Source organism: Zootermopsis nevadensis, unplaced genomic scaffold (assembly GCF_977971745.1).
Source record: "Zootermopsis nevadensis isolate Lab colony 2312 unplaced genomic scaffold, Znev_1.0 Znev_ptg000016l, whole genome shotgun sequence".
In the NCBI taxonomy this organism is placed as follows: domain Eukaryota; kingdom Metazoa; phylum Arthropoda; class Insecta; order Blattodea; family Termopsidae; genus Zootermopsis; species Zootermopsis nevadensis.
The window spans coordinates 4,924,482-4,942,139 of NW_028259148.1; the positions used below are offsets into that span (position 1 = coordinate 4,924,482).

Below are 17,658 nucleotides of genomic sequence, written 5' to 3' on the forward strand. Positions count from 1 at the left end.
TTATTTCTATTTCAGAAGCTGATCTGCGGAAAGAAATGACTCCTGTAAGTATAAATCTAACCTCATGTCTGTCCTTCACAAATAAATGACAACACATTGGCTGTTTTCAGTGAATATTTTCTAATAATTTTTAAGGTAGACCTCATCATAGAATCTAATGTATACTTTGTGATTCTTAGCCGTAGACCTCACAATTCAAGCATCAGAATAATGTTACGCCCAGTTTTTTATATGACACGATATATTTTTCATTTAATAGCATGTTGGTGGCTATGCCCGAAAGACTGTTGTATGCCCAAAAAGACCAGGAGTAAACAGCGCCACTTCAAGCTATTCGGTCAGTAAGACATTTTGTTGTGGTTTCTTTTGCTTTGCTTTGCTCGATTTATATGCACAGAATGAGACTGAACCTTGTGTTCCTCGTGTCGAATTGCAGTGGCAGGTACCAGCAGGATGCTTCATCCGCCGTACACGGACACAAGTAATAGCTGGGACCTTCACTGTTCATCAAGGTGGTAATCCAGCTTACAACATGAACACAGCTAGTGCTAACACAGGTAAGGTTAGTAATGACCGAACGTTCAACCTGGAGCGACTCACGCATCTGTATTCAGTTATGTGGAAAAAAATCTATACAAAGAAACTTTTAGAGAAGTGCAGCAAGACCGTAATTTTAATTTTACAATTCAGGAACAGCCACAAAAACAATTACCGCAAATTTGGTCTTCCGGGTTGTGACATTATGTACATGTGTGGCTATGAAGCTTCGGAGTAACATGCAGACTGCATCTTCAGGATTGAAATGACTACTTCATAGCAGGTCTCAGACATGCTATAAGGTCCAGATCAGAGGCTGGAATTGTGTAGTTACCAATTAAATCCTTTAAGATAATACCTGAGCCAGTATAGTGCATCTTCACCAACTTCACCTTGACCATGTTCCACTTCTTTCAGATCGCCAATCACAACACCTCAATGGGAAACCATTACGACGATCCAAAAACTGGCAACACCAGAGAAATGGGGCTTCTCAGAACCTTAGACGACACTGCTGCTCCTAGGTGCGATGTGTAACAAATTTTTTTCAGAGGAAGAATGAAGATCCATAGTACGTATACTAGAAGGAAATTTAGTGAGTGACCATGTGTGATGTATGTATGTAAGACTTTCTTATCTATTGTCCTAAATAATGTAAAATAATGTTTTATATCATATACTACCTTTATTTTGAAGTAAAATAAATAAAAATTGCTATATAATGGTGAGTTTAATATCATACTGAAATAAAAAATAAATAAGAAAATCAATTCCTAGTCAAACACAAACTATACCAAGGCTGAGGGAGGCCTCTTTCATCTCTCCGTCAGTTCCACAGTACATATAAAACGGTTAAAATCGTACAAGGGTACAAAACAGTTTTTTCTATAACACATGAATTAGTATGAAAAGAAGTACGAATAATGTTGCATACGTTGAAGAGCTTAAATGAATTTTCACTCTCTCAAGAAATCATCTGCATCTTCATTAATATGTCTGCATACACAACATACCTTTTGCAGTTTGTTACGACATTATCAAAATTTATAAACTGAAACCTGATTTAACTGACAACATTTCTGAATTCTTTTCATCTGTCTCTCACAGCCAAGGCTTCAGGTGCAGCTGATAAGACACCGTCCCATCATGCATTCTTTTATGAAAATTTATGAGATGGAAATAAATACATACATTTTACAGAAAAAAAAACAGTCTATAAAAATTAGCTTGGTATAAAGATTATGAATGTAAATCGAATCCATCCAACAGTTACAGGAACCTCAGCAATCATTTGCCAAAATAAATTAGTCAATCTTGATAATAAGTATCCAGGCCATTCCAGAATTCATCCACTGACAACTGTCAGACTTCATACCCTGCCATTTCACCAGAGTTGTTAAACTTTCTCTCGTGGCACTTCTGTCAATACACTCGACATTCTGACGGTGATGCCTAGGGTACATGATGCTGTGTGGCGTGAGATTGGATGGCGGGCAGTGAATGTCACTGGCCAGTGTCCAGGAGGAAGTACAGCCTCCAGGAGTTTGCCCCAGCTTGGTTTGGAAACCACATTCCTATACCAAAACATCTGACCTAAGTAAGTATTTTGTCTGAATTTATTAAATTCTGAGTTACAAGACCAATGGCACCTCCCAAACGTGTTCACCGTATAGGGTACCAGTGAGTTTAGGATTACTGTTAATCATTATTTACTATGCATTATAACATGTATGCAGTCCAGCTGCTTGTGTGTTGCAGTTAACATACTGCAACACCATTAAACCTTGGATTTATGATCCAGCTGGTAGCCGTACAAAACGGAAGTTTTAATCTCCTTTTACTTTATGATGACAGTTGATATAATGTGGGAAAATGCTCATTTCTAGATGCTAAGGCATTAGAATATAACATCGCATGCAAATAATCTTCGACACTGAAGAGGCTTAACACCCAATACTTCACGTCACAATGGGTGGCATGAGAATTATACAAGTTTTCGTATGATGAAAAAATCAAACACACAAATATGGATCAATCAAACACATCAGATAGTGGATCTACAGTACTAAGGTTTATGAAAAAATTAAAATAATAACTTGAACCACAAAAACTGTTCCTATGCAGCTGGTAGACTTCCTGGGAAATGTAGGACACACCATAAGAAATACAGAATAAAAAACATGCACCATGCAGGCAATGAAGCCTGTCGTTACAAGCTGGAAGTTTTCTCAGAAAAGAGGCCACAAGAAAGAAAGGGCTGTCACAACAGCATCACCATTAAAGAACATGTTTACACCTACTGTCTTTCAATAAATTAATATCACGTTACACTGACCTGAACCAGTCAACATCTGTCGTGGGTTGCGGGAAGACAACAAATGCTGTAGCCTGATCTGGTTCGATCTTCACACTGATATTATGCGGACATTCAATGCTTGGCTTTGGGGACGCTGCAACATAGAACATTTTCCTAATAATATGCTGCTTAGAGAAAAATGCACCCTCCTCCCAGATATTCATACAAACTAGATCAATTTATAATTTGTACATGAAACTTCTATTCTTAAATACACCTTGCTACCATTAATATATTCCTAAAAAGTGAAATAGTAATTAAAAAAATGTACCCATGCAGAGGGCATCATGTGCAAAGAGCATATCAACATATTTACATAATCAGAGATATTTGGTGTAACAACATACAATACTGGGATATATGTTAATCCAGAAGGGCATAATTCTGATGATGCTCTACACAGAGATACAGACATATTTAGGTGGATGAATTCTAATAATGCACATTTTGCAGAACCAAAGTTAATTCAGTCTCCTGTTAGTCGGTCATTTTGTTGATATGCTCCTGTCATGTGATGCCCTTGATCCTGATAAATACTGGTGTGGCATAAGAACTTCCATTTATGTCCTCAAGTCTTTTTAAATGTTAGACATATTCAGTTAAGTACTTTACTTTGCATTACACATACTTAATTTCTTGATAAAAATTTATCTAAACACTTTCACATGGCATACCGCACATCAGATAACATGGAATTTATAATGCTGAGTATAAAACATAATTTTTTCTCAGATTCGTTCATCCCTATCACTCAAAGAAGCTATTATGGGTTGCACTGTTTTTCCTCATCAGCTATCTGTAATATCCAAGCTTGCATGACCAAACATCATGCTATTTCACATCAGGTATACTAATACAATGACAGAGAGTAACTTTTTCAAAGTATCAGATGGGGTAGATATATATTTTTAAAATTTTCAGTTGTCATCTTTTGAAGACATCACTCCCTTCTCTCATTTAACAAATTTCAGTATGCCAAAAAAAGGTGGGTAAAGAGGCAACACATAAACTGGATGTCAGAAACCTACTTACGCAAGCAAATCCCATCCTGCGGACCAGCCCAGCTGCCACTTGATTCGCAAAGTTTTCGGAACTCCCCACGTACTCTGTACCCTTGTGGACATCTCAACTCGCAAACTGCTCCCGCGTGATTCACGATCCTCTGACGCCAACGAGCTCGCCACCACTCTGGGGCCACCATAAAAGCTCGCCTTGTGCAATGTAGATAGCCATATGGTGGGGTAGGCAATGGTGGACATACAATGTCCATTCGTTCTTCTGCAGTATGAAAACAACACAGCACAACTTTCTAAGAAACCTGGTATGTTATTTGGTCTCACCCTTCCTCTTATTGGCATAATAATTCAACATTATGTACCATCCACAAAGCCTACAAACATCTTCAATGTTAGTCACTGTAACTCAGTCATCAATAACACTGATCAAAGAGATTGTGATATTCAAATATGTTGATTTTGTGTGCAGTGAATTTATTATCTCTATTCAATGTAAGAAAACGATGACAAATTACCAATACAAGTTTTCCCATCAGCTCCAAGAAAGAATTCACGTCCGCAGAGGCAATGGTAGCTGCCCCTGATATTTACACAGCCCTGCATGCAGCCACCATTTTGTATAGCGCATTCATCCACATCTTCACATTGTCCTTCAGAGGTGTGCATGTACCCAGGTGCACAAACTGTGGAAATGTTGTGTTGCTTTATGTGTTGAAGTTCCATCGCTGTGGTTATTCAGAAATTGACAACATTTAATTTAAAAGAAATATCATAGCAACAAACAATTTTTAAACACATGCAGAACAGTTTTCTACTTTGTATGAATTATTTATTAGTGGTTTATTTAACGATACTTTTGAAATGCCTAAGTTAAGGAATATTTAATGGAAGGAGGATTTATCAATAACGAATTTAAAAGTGTGTAGATGAAAGCAGATGGGCCTTATCTAATGGCACTACCCAGGTATAGGAAGGCCATAGGAAAACCTGTCAGGTCAGCTGTCCTTCAGTCCAAGGCCTGAACTGAAAAACAGTATTTAACAAAATGACAAAGAATCTCCAAATTTAGCAACAACCAGCCATGACAGCCAAATTCTGGATCTTATTCTCAGTCAGATAATCCAATCCATTCTCACACAATCTATTTCTTTCAAATCCATTTTAATAACATTCTCCCATATATGCTTAGGTCTCCCAAGTGGAATCTTTCCTTCAGTATTCCCAGCCAGAATTTTGTATTAATTTCTCATCTCCCTCAAGCATTCTACAAGTTCTGCCCACATCATCCTCATCAAACTAATCATTTAATAATCCTTGGACAACATTACAAACTATGACACCCATCTTTGAGTCAATTTATTCATCACCCTGTTACTTCCTCTCCCTTAAGTCCAAATATCTCCTCAGCACCCAACACATGTTCTTCCCTCAGCGTTAGAAACCAAGTCTCTTAGCCATATAAAACACCAAGTAAAACTACAATTCTAAGAAAACTGTGTACCTTTACAAGATTTCCAGTCATTTCCAAGCATGAAGCCAGTAGGGCAGAGGCAGTTTGCTCCTCCAAGCGTGTTCTGACAGGTGTGGGAGCAGCCTCCATTGTTTATGGCACATTCATCTATATCCATGCAGCTGCCAGATGGTCCAATTTCAAAACCAGGAGAACACAAGGTAATCTTGGTAGATACAGGGTTTATATGCTCTGTACTTGTTGGAGACAGTTCAGCAGGGGTCAGATCTTTCAGGTTCACACACTTGTATGAGCCCAGTGTGTTGACACAGCCCTCAGAACAATTATCTCCCTCCTGGAGTTCTGGGTCTGAACACTCATCAATATCTGCAAATCAGACAAAATTTGAAGTACGTAGCAACTTAAATATCTCAGGATAACAGCAACAGATGTTAGCAGAATCTTCTTGAGCATGTAGTTAATGTGCAAACAGTTCTGATACAAATGTCTGAAACCCTTGTTTGTTAAATAAACTATGACTGATGTCATACAGCCGCTACTCAAGAAATTACTTACCTTTTACGGAACCTGGAAGCAAAGGTTTACAAGCACCTACCAGTTCCTATGCAGCCCACCCCACAACACAGTTCTTTAAAATACATTTCAGTAATTTCCATTTCTTTATGCTTAGTTCTCCTGAGGTGTCTGTTTTATTCAGGCTTCCAAATCAGAACTTTGTATGCATTTCTCATCTCCTCATGCCTGCTCATGCATCATTTATCTCTCCTTGATTAGATCATCCTGCTTAATAATATATAGTGAACAGTTGGAACATTTATACTCAGTATGATAATATCACACTAGGACTTCTCAGAATTATATATGATATCCTATCACTAACAAACTATACCCTCTTAACCATTTATATGATTCCCTTTAAACAAAAAACCCTTTCCCTAAGTAACTGTTAGCATACACATTTCCACAGAGAAATAATTGTTTGCGAGTTCATTGCCACCACTGTCCCATCTGACATCCTGAATTCACACTAAATTTAACCCACGTTTAAAACATGTGCTTCATGCATTTGTCTTACCATGACATGTCTTCCAGTCAGTACCCAACATGAATCCTGGAGGACACAGGCAGAAAGCCCGTCCAAGTGTATTGAGGCAAGTATGCGAACAGCCAGCATTATTGCGAGTGCACTCATCTACATCCTGACAGGTGTGGTTATCTGCAGCTAAGCGAGTGCCCATGATCCCCTCACAACTGCATGTGTAACTGCCTGGCACATTGTGGCATGACCCTTGGCAAGGACCATGTCCATTTCTCAGTAAACATTCATTTACATCTGCAGCAGAGTACAAAGACCATACAAAATTATTCTATAAATTCAAAACATACAAAGATGTTTGTCTTCTGGGTTGTTGTGTCATGCTGTCTGGTAGAAGTTTACTGATGTTTCAGAGGTGCTTGAAGCCTCCATCATCAGAATCACTGCACTGATGATGGATTCAGCAAAAGCCTCTGAAATGTCAGTAAACGTCTACCAGACAGCATGACACAACAACCCAGAAGACAAACATCTTCACACTTGCCGCTGTGAGAACATGAACCGAAACCACGTGCCCTTACTTGCACATCATACTGTGACTAGCAATCAAATAAAAGTCAAACATTGCAGGGGTATGTGTCTCAGAAACCAACATGTTGTAGTCAACTACTTCGACTTACTCCAGAAATACAAATACAAATCAGAACTACCACTTAATTGTAATCTGCAAGGACAGTTAGAGTATCACTTAAAGAAGTCCTCAGGGGGTTAAACACTTTCTAAGATTTTTAAAATTTAAAATCATCATTACCTAGACATGTCTTGCCATTCGCTGACAGTCTGAAGCCAGAGTGGCAGGTGCATTGATATGAGCCAGGTGTGTTACGACAAGAAACTTCACAGCCGCCATTAGAATAAGAGCACTCATCAACATCTGAAACACAAACCAGTCATAACTGCCTAGCGCATATCTCTGTACAGCAAAATTTTATTATTCAAAAAGAGTTCTTCTCAACCACACCTCAAAATTTCTTCCCTCCAGTCTGTAATTTAAACTTGGACTGGAGTCATCTGACTAAGCGCAGGGACCAGCTGCAACAGATTCTCAGTAGGTTAAAAGGTTTTCTGCTATTTATGGAACAAAATGGTTTGTAAACTGACCAAATGAATCACCAGATAAACAAACTGCTAACAAAGTGCAGAAAATAATGATAAAGCTTACCAAGTCAAGAAATCCTTGGATGTGTATGAAAATGTTGTAACAATGTCTGTGAGGGCTTGCTTTAAAGCAGAAGGTAAGCAATTTGAGGTAAGTTAAACAGGGCACAAAAGAGTGAGTTACATTGCCTCTACATGCATTAAGTTACTATGAAGTACAGACACTGTAAATCATACAGTGTTTAGACCAGCGATTAAATTATCATTTGCTTATATAAACAGAAATTGAATTAGAAACTTTATTTTCCCAGATAATTTCCTAACACTTCCATATAAATTTAAATAAATAACCACATTCACATGAGCCCACCATTAGACTGTTGAGTCAGTTTAATTTAGTCCATACTCTGAAAGAACAGCCCCAGGTCAGGCTGCATGCTAATACCTTTACATACGGTGCCTTGCAGTCTGAAGCCACGGAAGCAGGAACAAACCGACTGATTCCCAATTACTGTGCACAACTGGTCACACCTGCAGCTGTAAGGATGAATAGCCTGTACACTGACATTGCTCTTACTGTTGGACACACATTGTGGTGGCTCCCCTAACCACTCGCGTTCAATGCACAACAGTCGAGGAGCAGCTACAGGCTCCAGCTTGTAGTTTTTCTGACACTCATATTCAGCTTCCAGGTACTTCCCCCTAAAGAAAACATAAATACAGTAGATTCCAGTTAATTGGGCCATTGGTTAATGGATGGTGACAAACGTTAAGACACTACCTTTAAGAAAACCTCTGAAGAAAATGGACAATGTGTTATGTATATAATAAATTAAATTAGTTATGTAAATTATGAAAAGGAGAATTCTGTTCAAAAGCCATTCCAAATTCATCACTGAAACATTAACAGGACTAGTATATTGCGCACTAAACTTCAAATTATTATCATTCTGGCACTTTATATTTCATGCAATCTGTATTAGTACAATGATTATTTCCATGTTAACCTTCTTAATAATTGTGTAATGATGAAACGTACTGTTCATACTTGATTTCTGCATTTGCCACATATGGAGCTGGTAGAAACGTGCCACTGATACATGACAAATCACCTTTATCTGAACTGTTACCGAGTTCAAACACTGCATAAGAGTTTGAGTCTACATTATTTTTTCCTCTCACTTCAGCATCATGTTTGAAGTTGGTTGAAACTGAAGACACTTCAGGTAATATTTTCTCTCTTTCGCTTTTACTCTCCTTTCCTGTAATACCAAATTTACGCATTTTATCATATTCTATCAGTGTTGTATCTTCTTTGATTTGAAGTAAAGGTATTTTATTATTATTCATTGGTCCTTCCAGGTGTGGTTTCAGATCTTTGGTATTTTCTGAAGTGTGTAATATAGGATGAAATTTTGCAGACAATTCCGCTTCATTAATTTCATTATTCACAGACTCCAAATTATTATCATTATTCTCTATGACTTCCAGCCCATTCGCTTGAACCCTTTTCTTGTACCTCCCTGACATTGTGTCAATAGCGATTTCACTAGATGAAGGTATTTCTGGAAGAAGATTCTGTTCTGATCTATTCATGGATCTACTTTTTGATGTTATGCCTGAGGTTGAAGCAACAGGATGAAAATTATTTGATCCATGCTCTTTCTTCCTTTTCATCTCCAGTCTCTTGCTCATACTTTTCTCTCTCTGTTTCTTCTTTTTCCTCTTCCTTTCTTTCTTAATCACTTCATCTTTAAATTTCTTTGATTTTTTCTTCTTCTTTGTCACCTGCAAAACAGAAACAAAAATTTTAATCTATTCAATGATCAGTTACACTTAACAGCTGTACTTTCCTATGAGAAGAAAAACACATTACAAAAATTTTAAAAGAAAAGTATCTAGGACACAATTAATTTTCTATTTATGAAACATTATCTATACCAGCATTGCACCATCCACTATACCTGAAGTGCCTGTTATTCTACAGGCACTTAAGTAAACAGAAGAAGTTGCCACATATGTACGGAGACACTGCTGCCAACTCACGAATTATATACATTTCCTTAAATGTTATTAATTGTTAAGTGGGTCACTCGTCACCACAGCACAGAACAACACAGTATACCCTTGGATAAATAGTCATGGCCAACTGATAAGGCGTGGTCCTCCATCCCTTATCAGTTGGTCATGGCAGTGATGGTTTTAGCAGCCATCAATGCCATGACTAAGCTGTACCTATATAAGAACAACAATGCGATTAGGTTTTAAAATGTGGCGTGTTAACAGCAGAGGATTTTAATGAAGAACACAAACACTAAACACAAAGTTTAATTGTAACTTACCTTCTCTTTCCATCCAACACGAAGCATCTTATCTCTCTCATTCTTCATCTTCTTCCTATGCTTTCGTTTCTCTTCTCTTGTCAACCACGTGCCAGGCACACCGATGTGATCTGCTGTCAATGACATTGACAAAGCAGTAGCTGAATTGTTTGTATCTGAATAATGCCAAGAAGCACTTTGGTCCTCTTCTCTAATCAAGTTATCTTTCTTATTTTTCCATAATTTTCTTCTTCCTTGCCTTTTAGTTTCATTGTATGAAACTGAAACATATCACAAGGACCAAAGAATTTTTAAGTTCCAATAAAAACTGGGGAATATCTCAAATAGTTGAGTGACCATCAGCTTTTCAAAATGTTACGTGCATCACAGAGTTAATTATAACCAATATTATTCAACATAATATTCCAAAATTTCTGGACACTTCATTTTTATTGTGCCATCAGAAATACTGGAAGTTTTCAGTCTTAGTTAATTCAAAATACAAAAAACAGTCAATTCACAAATAGGGACCTGATAGGGTAATTTGAGGTATATTCAAATTGGAGATCTATTACAATGTCTGAGAAATAAAAATGGCCGTAAAATGACAAATGTTGAGAAATTTGTTATCTATAATAAATCTAGGCATAATTACATCCTGTGTTCACTCACCACCAAAACCATTCACGGAGCCCCTCTGGTGGTTATGATACGTGGTGGACCTGACAGGTGCTGCCGTAGGCAGATCCCAACTGAAATAAATAAATGATAAGGTTTCATGGAATTCTATGCTACAAATCCAGTGACAAATACATCACCAACTTTCAGTCCTAGGAACTATTATTATTTCACAAAATTTGTAAATTTTGTTTTCTTATGCATAATTTTTGTCCAAGTTTTATTCTTAATGTTAACATTTAGGCTGAAAAGTTAGCCTACAAAGTTACCTTCCCATCTACGTCTAGGTCTTCCAAGTGGTCTCCTCCTTCAGATTTCCAAATATATTTTGCATTTATTTCTCAAGTCTTGCAGGCATTCTACATGACCCACCCATCCCATTCACCCAAATAACACGTAGTAAACAGCACAAATAATAGACCACTGCACTATTTATGTAATTTTCTTCATTATCCTATTACATCCTGTCTATTATGTCCATATATTTTCCACAGCATCCTGTTCTCAAACATCCTTAGGACCAAAGATGGAGTTCCACACTTTATGAAAACAGTTGGTGTGATATTTAATAGAGAATGGAACACACATTACTTCATAGAAAGTTATAAATAACCCTTTCTACAATACTTACACACCCTCTAGAACGACACACAAAGCAGGAAGGGCATGACAGATGGTAATTGTAATAAATTTATTGCACCTAGCAGGCAACTGGTTTGGAGGTTGCAGAGGTGTAGAATTACGTCATCATGTGGAGTGAGTTTCACGAGTTCCATTCATGAATGAGATCATCTTTGACATTAGGACTGCTCAGTCTATTATATTTAGTAACCACACGTCTCTGCATAGAAAATTACAATTTGTGTGGTATACAAATTCTTCCAGTACTGTCAGCAGAAATACTCATATTACCTAACCTGTACTTCACATTATCTTTCCCAAGAATGTAAAAATGTTTACAAAAATTAAAATATAATATTTCACATTTTTAAAATTCCAGTGAACTAGCTTTCAGAACAATGAAGTTCGGGACAGGTAAGTACAAAACAATTCTGCCATTTATTCTACAAAAGTGTAAAATGCAGTTTCTTTCTTTGAGAAAAGAACATAAATTAGAACTTCTTCAAGACAAAGTATTCAGGTAAATATCTGGACCAAAGAAAAATTAAATACACAGTGAGGAACTAACTACATGTTGGATTGGTCTTCTCGGTAGTAACATTGTGTGGACCTGCAGGTAGATCCTAAAGTTTTGAATAAACATGAAGGCTCCATCTTCAACCCTGAAGATTTATAATGTTTCTGTAATAATTTGTAGTAAGACTCACCTGAACAGGGGCCTGTAAGACCTGGTGCTAATAGTAACTCTATCCGGAGCGCCCTCAGATGAAATGTCAGCCACTTTCAGCTGCCTCAGGTGACGCACTGCAGAGAATGGCACATTCAACCAACAACCACCTGCAATAAAATATGAAATATCACTTGTATCATTAATAATTATGGAATAAACATCCACACTGATGTCCTGTGCAATTATGTTTAGTGTGAATGTAAAAATTAAATTCACACAGAAAATTAAATACAATAAAAAAAATTAAAAAAATTATTCTGGATAAATCCAACGCATCAACACATTATACGTTTCTGACCATCGTGAAGCCTCACTTTATAAGCCAACCTTTAGATTACGAAAGTAAATGATTTTGAAAGATTTCATCAGCACACAAATAAAATGAGACCTACTGCAGAAATCTATCTAATTTTATGCAAAGTTTAACAGATGAAAAACAATTACACAATGTGTGTATTGGGAAGTTACACACCAAAACTGTCATGAACACTCTACAATTACCTTTATTTGCAAGGCGAAACCTGCCTTTTAATATCGCATTTATGCAATAGAAAACATTTTTTGTTCGGGCATGAAAACATTTCAAGGAGCCAAGAATTACTACAGGCTAATCAGTGCAGGATTTTCCCCTTTCCTACACCCAGACCAATTCTGGGGTCTTCCCAGCCTCTTATCAAATGGGTAAAGGAGTTCTTTATTCCGAACTAAAGCGGCCGAGGAGTGAAGTTGTCCACTCTGGTTAAAAATTCGTGGAGCTATATGTCCACTTCCCCATTCGTCTTTCAGCTGTGAAAGCATTTTACCCACAATACATCATTGGATGGAATACAGTTATCAGCCTCGTGCTCTTGCCGCTTTAACCCCATGAAACAGGAGGCTGGGTGGGCCACACAGTCTGGACACAGGCGACTAAGCACGTTATACAGACCCGACACAAGACAGTGACATTCAAAGGGCTTAGACCCGTATTATATTAGAATGTTGCCCTTTGCGACTAACCTAACAGATCTGTCTCGCTGCAGTGAGTCTGGCCAAGAATCTACCAACACAAACGACGGAATTTTAACGACATTTCCCTCTGACGCACAGCATGCTGGTCCAGTTCTTCCATGAAGCTGTAGCTCTTTGGTTAGATTCCGATCATCGTGGGTCAAATGAGTGACGTTAAAATATCATAAACGCCAACTCTAGTTTCACTTCCAAGCTTCTTTTGAAATTAAGACCGAACGTCACAGTCCTGGGAAGAATTTCGAAAGCCCCGGTGATCGGTTATCCTGACTGAGGTTTGCCGAGGCTTTTCTCAGTCCCTCCAGGCAAATGCAGAGATAATTATATGTTATTATGGCAATAATCCCGCGCGGTCCGAGGCGTGGGCCTTGTGCCGCTTGGTCGCTGGGACCGTGGGTTTGAATCCCACTCGTCCGCGTTTTTCTATGTAGTGCTGTCCTGTGTACAGGTAGAGGCCTCGCGACGGGCCGATCCCTCATCCAAGGAGTCCTACAAAAATGTCTATAGATCGAGCCAACGAAAAGTTGGGACCCGCAGTGCTCAGGCACTTGAAGAACGGGTCGTTCAAGTCAAGTATTCAAGTAAGTATTGCAATAATCAGTTTCCGAAAGACAATTACACGTAGGTTAAGAAATTTAAAGTTTTACTTCAAGGCAACTCGATGAACGTGTATTTTCATCCAATTGTTAATGAAACTGAGACACCCAACACCGAATCCACCACTGGCAGATAGGGGTGTGGTCAGGCTGTGTGTCTCCGTCATTAGCATAACCTGCTGGTACTTTACTGCCACTGACCCGGGAGATCCAAATTCAGGGTACTCGTTAATAAGCTGCAATAGTAAGTGGGCTGTGTGGCAACTACGAAGAATAGAGCAGACCAGGGCGCTATTAGACATCAGCCGTCCGTTCCGTTACCATTAGTGACAGATTAAATTGAAATTAACTTTTACTGTCTTCACTTTTTCCAGAACATTCCACACACACTGAGTACAGCTTTTGTCTTCAAGTGCTCTGACTGCAAGGAGAAAGATAATAAAATTTTGCCTTCGTTGGTAAATCTTCTTCTTTGTTGTTATTTGTCTTATTCTCCTTCCAGGGCAACAGCCTCGGTCACCTCATCACCTTAGTTCCGCCACTGATCTCTGTGAACCAGTCTCCACTTCGTTACATTCAGCGTTGTCAACCTTTAACCTCCTACTACAGATCCTCCTTATAAGGACAACCATATTTAAGGTCCTCTTCCGTCCCACAGCAAACGTCACGACCACAACAGTCTGAATCAGATGACGTAACAAATACCCCCCCCCCCCCCAAAGCTTCCATTAATTTCCTTCTTGGTCAAATTACAAACCTAATGCTAGCAGCTAATATTCTACATGGAACGCCATTATATTTATTTATTTAGTGTTCTGTCTGAGGACAGGTCCATATGAACAGGATCCTTCCATCCTTTTCTCGGACTGGGACCTGTTCATATACGTTCTTGGCAGATGATCCAGAAGTGGTTTGCCATTGCCTTCTTCTGTGTGTGAATGGAGTAATTGTTGGGATGCCACGGAGGAAAACTCCGTGTTGCCTAGACCACGGCCTTGCCCAACACAAGTTATAAATTCGGGCACCGCCGGGAATCGAACCCGAGACCCCAGGATTACAAGGCCAGCGTTCTAACCGCTAGACCACCACCGTGACTTCTGGAACGCCATTACAGGCCAATAATTGCGTCGTAAGAAGAGCATGGCATAAAAAGGAGTTAGATAGTTTGATAACCCTCGTGGACAGTGAGACAATTGGCTTCGAGCTCCGCCATTGATTCGATTTCAATTACTTTTATGAAGGTAAATAGCGTAGTAGGATTTGAGATTCTCACGTCTGCAGAGAAGATCCACTTCCAGTTTAATATTCCAAATAAATGCGTCATCCGTATTTTGTCTTGGTTACCGCCCAACCATGGGCTGCCACTGGATACGACAGAATAATAACTTTATCTTCACAAAACCGGATTGTGAGTACACTCTATGGCATTCCCAGCGTGTGACCTGCTCAGAGCACGGAGCAAATCCTGTCAAACGATTTCCCTTGCACGAAACGCAGCTGGACTGCCCGATGAAGTCAGCCTTCGGTCGGGTTGCTGCTAATCTTAATGCAATCAACAGACTTCATGGGAAGGAGTCCTTAGGAAGCCAAGTGAACACGGTATTGAAGATTCGGAAAGGAGGGACATTTCTTGACCGTGTCGACAACATACGCAATTCTGCACGAGAAAATTGGATTATACCATGTTCACGCGGGGTGTGGTAGGTGCTATTAGATCAGTGGTATTCAACCTTTTTTGTTCGCGTACCCCCAGATATAATTTCTCTTCAACTTTGTACCCCCAAAGTTGTTGGTGTATAATTCAAGTTATACGTAGTATATAATCTACATCTAAAATAAATTAAATAAATTACATTACTGATTATTCAGTGTTTATCATAAAATAATTTTTTTTTTAAAAAAATTCACGTACTCCCTAAGATGTCTTCGCGTACCCCCGTGGGCACGCGTACCCCAGGTTGAATACCACTCTATTAGATTCTGTGGGGTTGAGACGAGCTGTTTCTATGGGAGCCAACAGATTATGTGTCCCTGCTCCATGTACTTGTAGACGAAGACGGATCTGATTTTCGAAACGTTGTACCTTGGACGATGGACTAAACCCCAAAACCCAAAACCCTATTGTATCACACCGCGGGCAAAACCCTACAGAATCCTAAATATTTTTAAATTTTTCAGAATTTGTTACACAGACATCACTTATTTACATGATTCTTTCGCTTCAGTTAAAAACTACCGCCTATTTGCTAACAAGAAAACTGATCTTATTAGCCCGACTGAAGCCAAGCAAACGTCTGAGGTGTGCAAATAAACGCTAAATGAGTTGAGGCAGAACACAATGCAATTCCTTCACCATTCCTCTCTCCGAGTGCGGACACTTCCGATTCGTGAGCTGTGTGCTTCGGGCTGCTATTTCGCGCGTCGTGTCTGATGGGCCTGACAGCGCAGAATCTGAGTTTAAATTAATTTCATAGGACACCAAAAGTTTCAGTACAAATTATTAGCAGCCAGTAAATTAATTGCCTGTGGACTGGGAAAATTTGTTTCGCGGAAGAGACCGCTAGGGAGACCTAGACGTAGATGGGAGGATAATCTCAGGCGGGATCTATGAGAGATAGGAGTTGAAGGAGAGTGGATTTTGTTGGCCCAGGACAGGGTGCGGTGGAGGACTTTGGTTAATTCGGTGATGAACCTTCGAGTTCCGTAAGCCATCTAGTTAGTTAGAGCGATTTGTTTCAGTCGAATGCACTCACGTTTGTTTACAGTTTAATACCTCCAAAATAATGTACAAGTATTCTATTTACAACACAGATTTGCATCAGTTATCGATTTGACGCCGAAGCTCGAGTAAATATTATTTGAGAATTCAGTCCGCACCTCAAACAAAACACAACCTTTCACCATTACAAAGATCAGCTGGTCATAAAACATTGTTCAATTGGTAGAGTGTGATGCACGGTGTCTGAGAAATAGGCCTACACTCGCAAGAAACATGTTTTAAAAAGATTTTTTTTTAAATCTTTAATAACACGGGGTTGAAAAATATCTCCACTTACTTCTGCAGTGTCGTGTTCTTCCTGGAAGGGGACTGGTTAAACTCCCATCCCCATAAATTATTATAAAGTTGTTAATAATGCTTGAGAGAACAGCGAATTTTCAACAAGAGACACGACCTTCTATAGAAAAGAGTATTGTTTACTAACAAAACTTACCTTGGTGGTTGGTGAAGACTAGCAAAGCAGCAACTAATATGACAAAATGCCACATCGTGCAACACACGGCTTCGATGTTTAGAAACGGAAAGAACCCAACCTTAAAATCACGTCACTTCGTCATTTAAAAAAATGCAGCAAACATTTTGTGATGACACACATTTCACGTATATCCTCTTATTTTCGTGTTTATTCGACACATCTCAGAACACAATGTATACAAAGTCGGTATCAAATTCGTATTGCACTGAACAAGAAATTATGTAGCGCGCTACACCTGGTTAAGCAGCGCACGAAATGGGAACTAGGACAAAAGAACCGAATATGAATTGCATGCAAATAAAGTATACAGATACTAGCTTCCGGCGGCTTCTGACGGCCGAATCTCGAACTGTATTGACCAACCTCGGAGATTCATTCCTTGCACCAGAAGTTATTTATATTTTCCAATGCGAGGATGACAGCGTTGGACCTTCATGGATAGACAGTCTACCCTCTGCTAGCAAGAGGAATAGCCCATGCAAGAGTATCTGAGTTGCTCGTCATCTTAAAATTTCAATTCCTGTTGCAAATGCAATCTTTATCTTGGCTGATGTCTGTAGACTTATCTATTTGCGTTTTCCGTAATAATTTAATGCCATAAAGTCTAATACAGAATTATGCTTTTGTGGGATACCTCAGAAAGGAATTTGTTATTTGAATTGTGACTAAGAACTCGGCGTCGTTCAATGTCAGATGTAACGAACTGTTAGCAGATTTTGCAACCAAGTAAGGTTTAATCTCGGTTTACTTACTTACTAACTTTTAACTTGCCTGGTAGGAAGCAAAAATAACGGGGTTTTAATAAAATCCAAACATTATAAACATCTCTTACAAAATAATCTGTACTTTTAATACATAAATGCCTCCAGAACTTGA

General features: G+C 38.8%; 2 protein-coding genes across 4 annotated transcripts in view; one reads left to right on the forward strand and one right to left on the reverse strand.

Annotated features, from left to right (window-relative positions):
* LOC110836812 (uncharacterized) overlaps window positions 1-1,259 on the forward strand; it is a 63,970-nt gene extending 62,711 nt beyond the window's left edge. For 2 of the 3 annotated variants that reach the window (XM_087349413.1, XM_087349415.1), the window contains exons 21-24: window positions 16-44; window positions 260-337; window positions 437-557; window positions 955-1,259. In XM_087349413.1, coding sequence (XP_087205539.1) covers window positions 16-44; window positions 260-337; window positions 437-557; window positions 955-1,061 — 335 coding nt within the window. In that variant the 3' untranslated portion in view covers window positions 1,062-1,259. Of the gene's footprint in view, window positions 1-15; window positions 45-259; window positions 338-436; window positions 558-954 lie in introns of those variants that run through there. The other variant, XR_015535288.1, reaches the window with a different exon arrangement.
* Window positions 1,260-1,501: 242 nt separating this feature from the next.
* Window positions 1,502-17,053, reverse strand: LOC110836815 (uncharacterized). Its single transcript, XM_087349416.1, has 13 exons — window positions 16,741-17,053; window positions 11,902-12,031; window positions 10,568-10,647; window positions 9,917-10,176; window positions 8,614-9,362; window positions 8,020-8,276; window positions 7,228-7,350; window positions 6,456-6,713; window positions 5,411-5,746; window positions 4,425-4,634; window positions 3,926-4,171; window positions 2,873-2,987; window positions 1,502-2,111 (listed from the first exon to the last, which is right to left on the reverse strand). Exons 1-13 carry the CDS (start codon window positions 16,793-16,795, stop codon window positions 1,934-1,936), a joined length of 2,997 nt encoding a protein of 998 aa, XP_087205542.1. The 5' UTR covers window positions 16,796-17,053; the 3' UTR covers window positions 1,502-1,933.
* Between the last annotated feature and the right edge of the window lie 605 nt (window positions 17,054-17,658).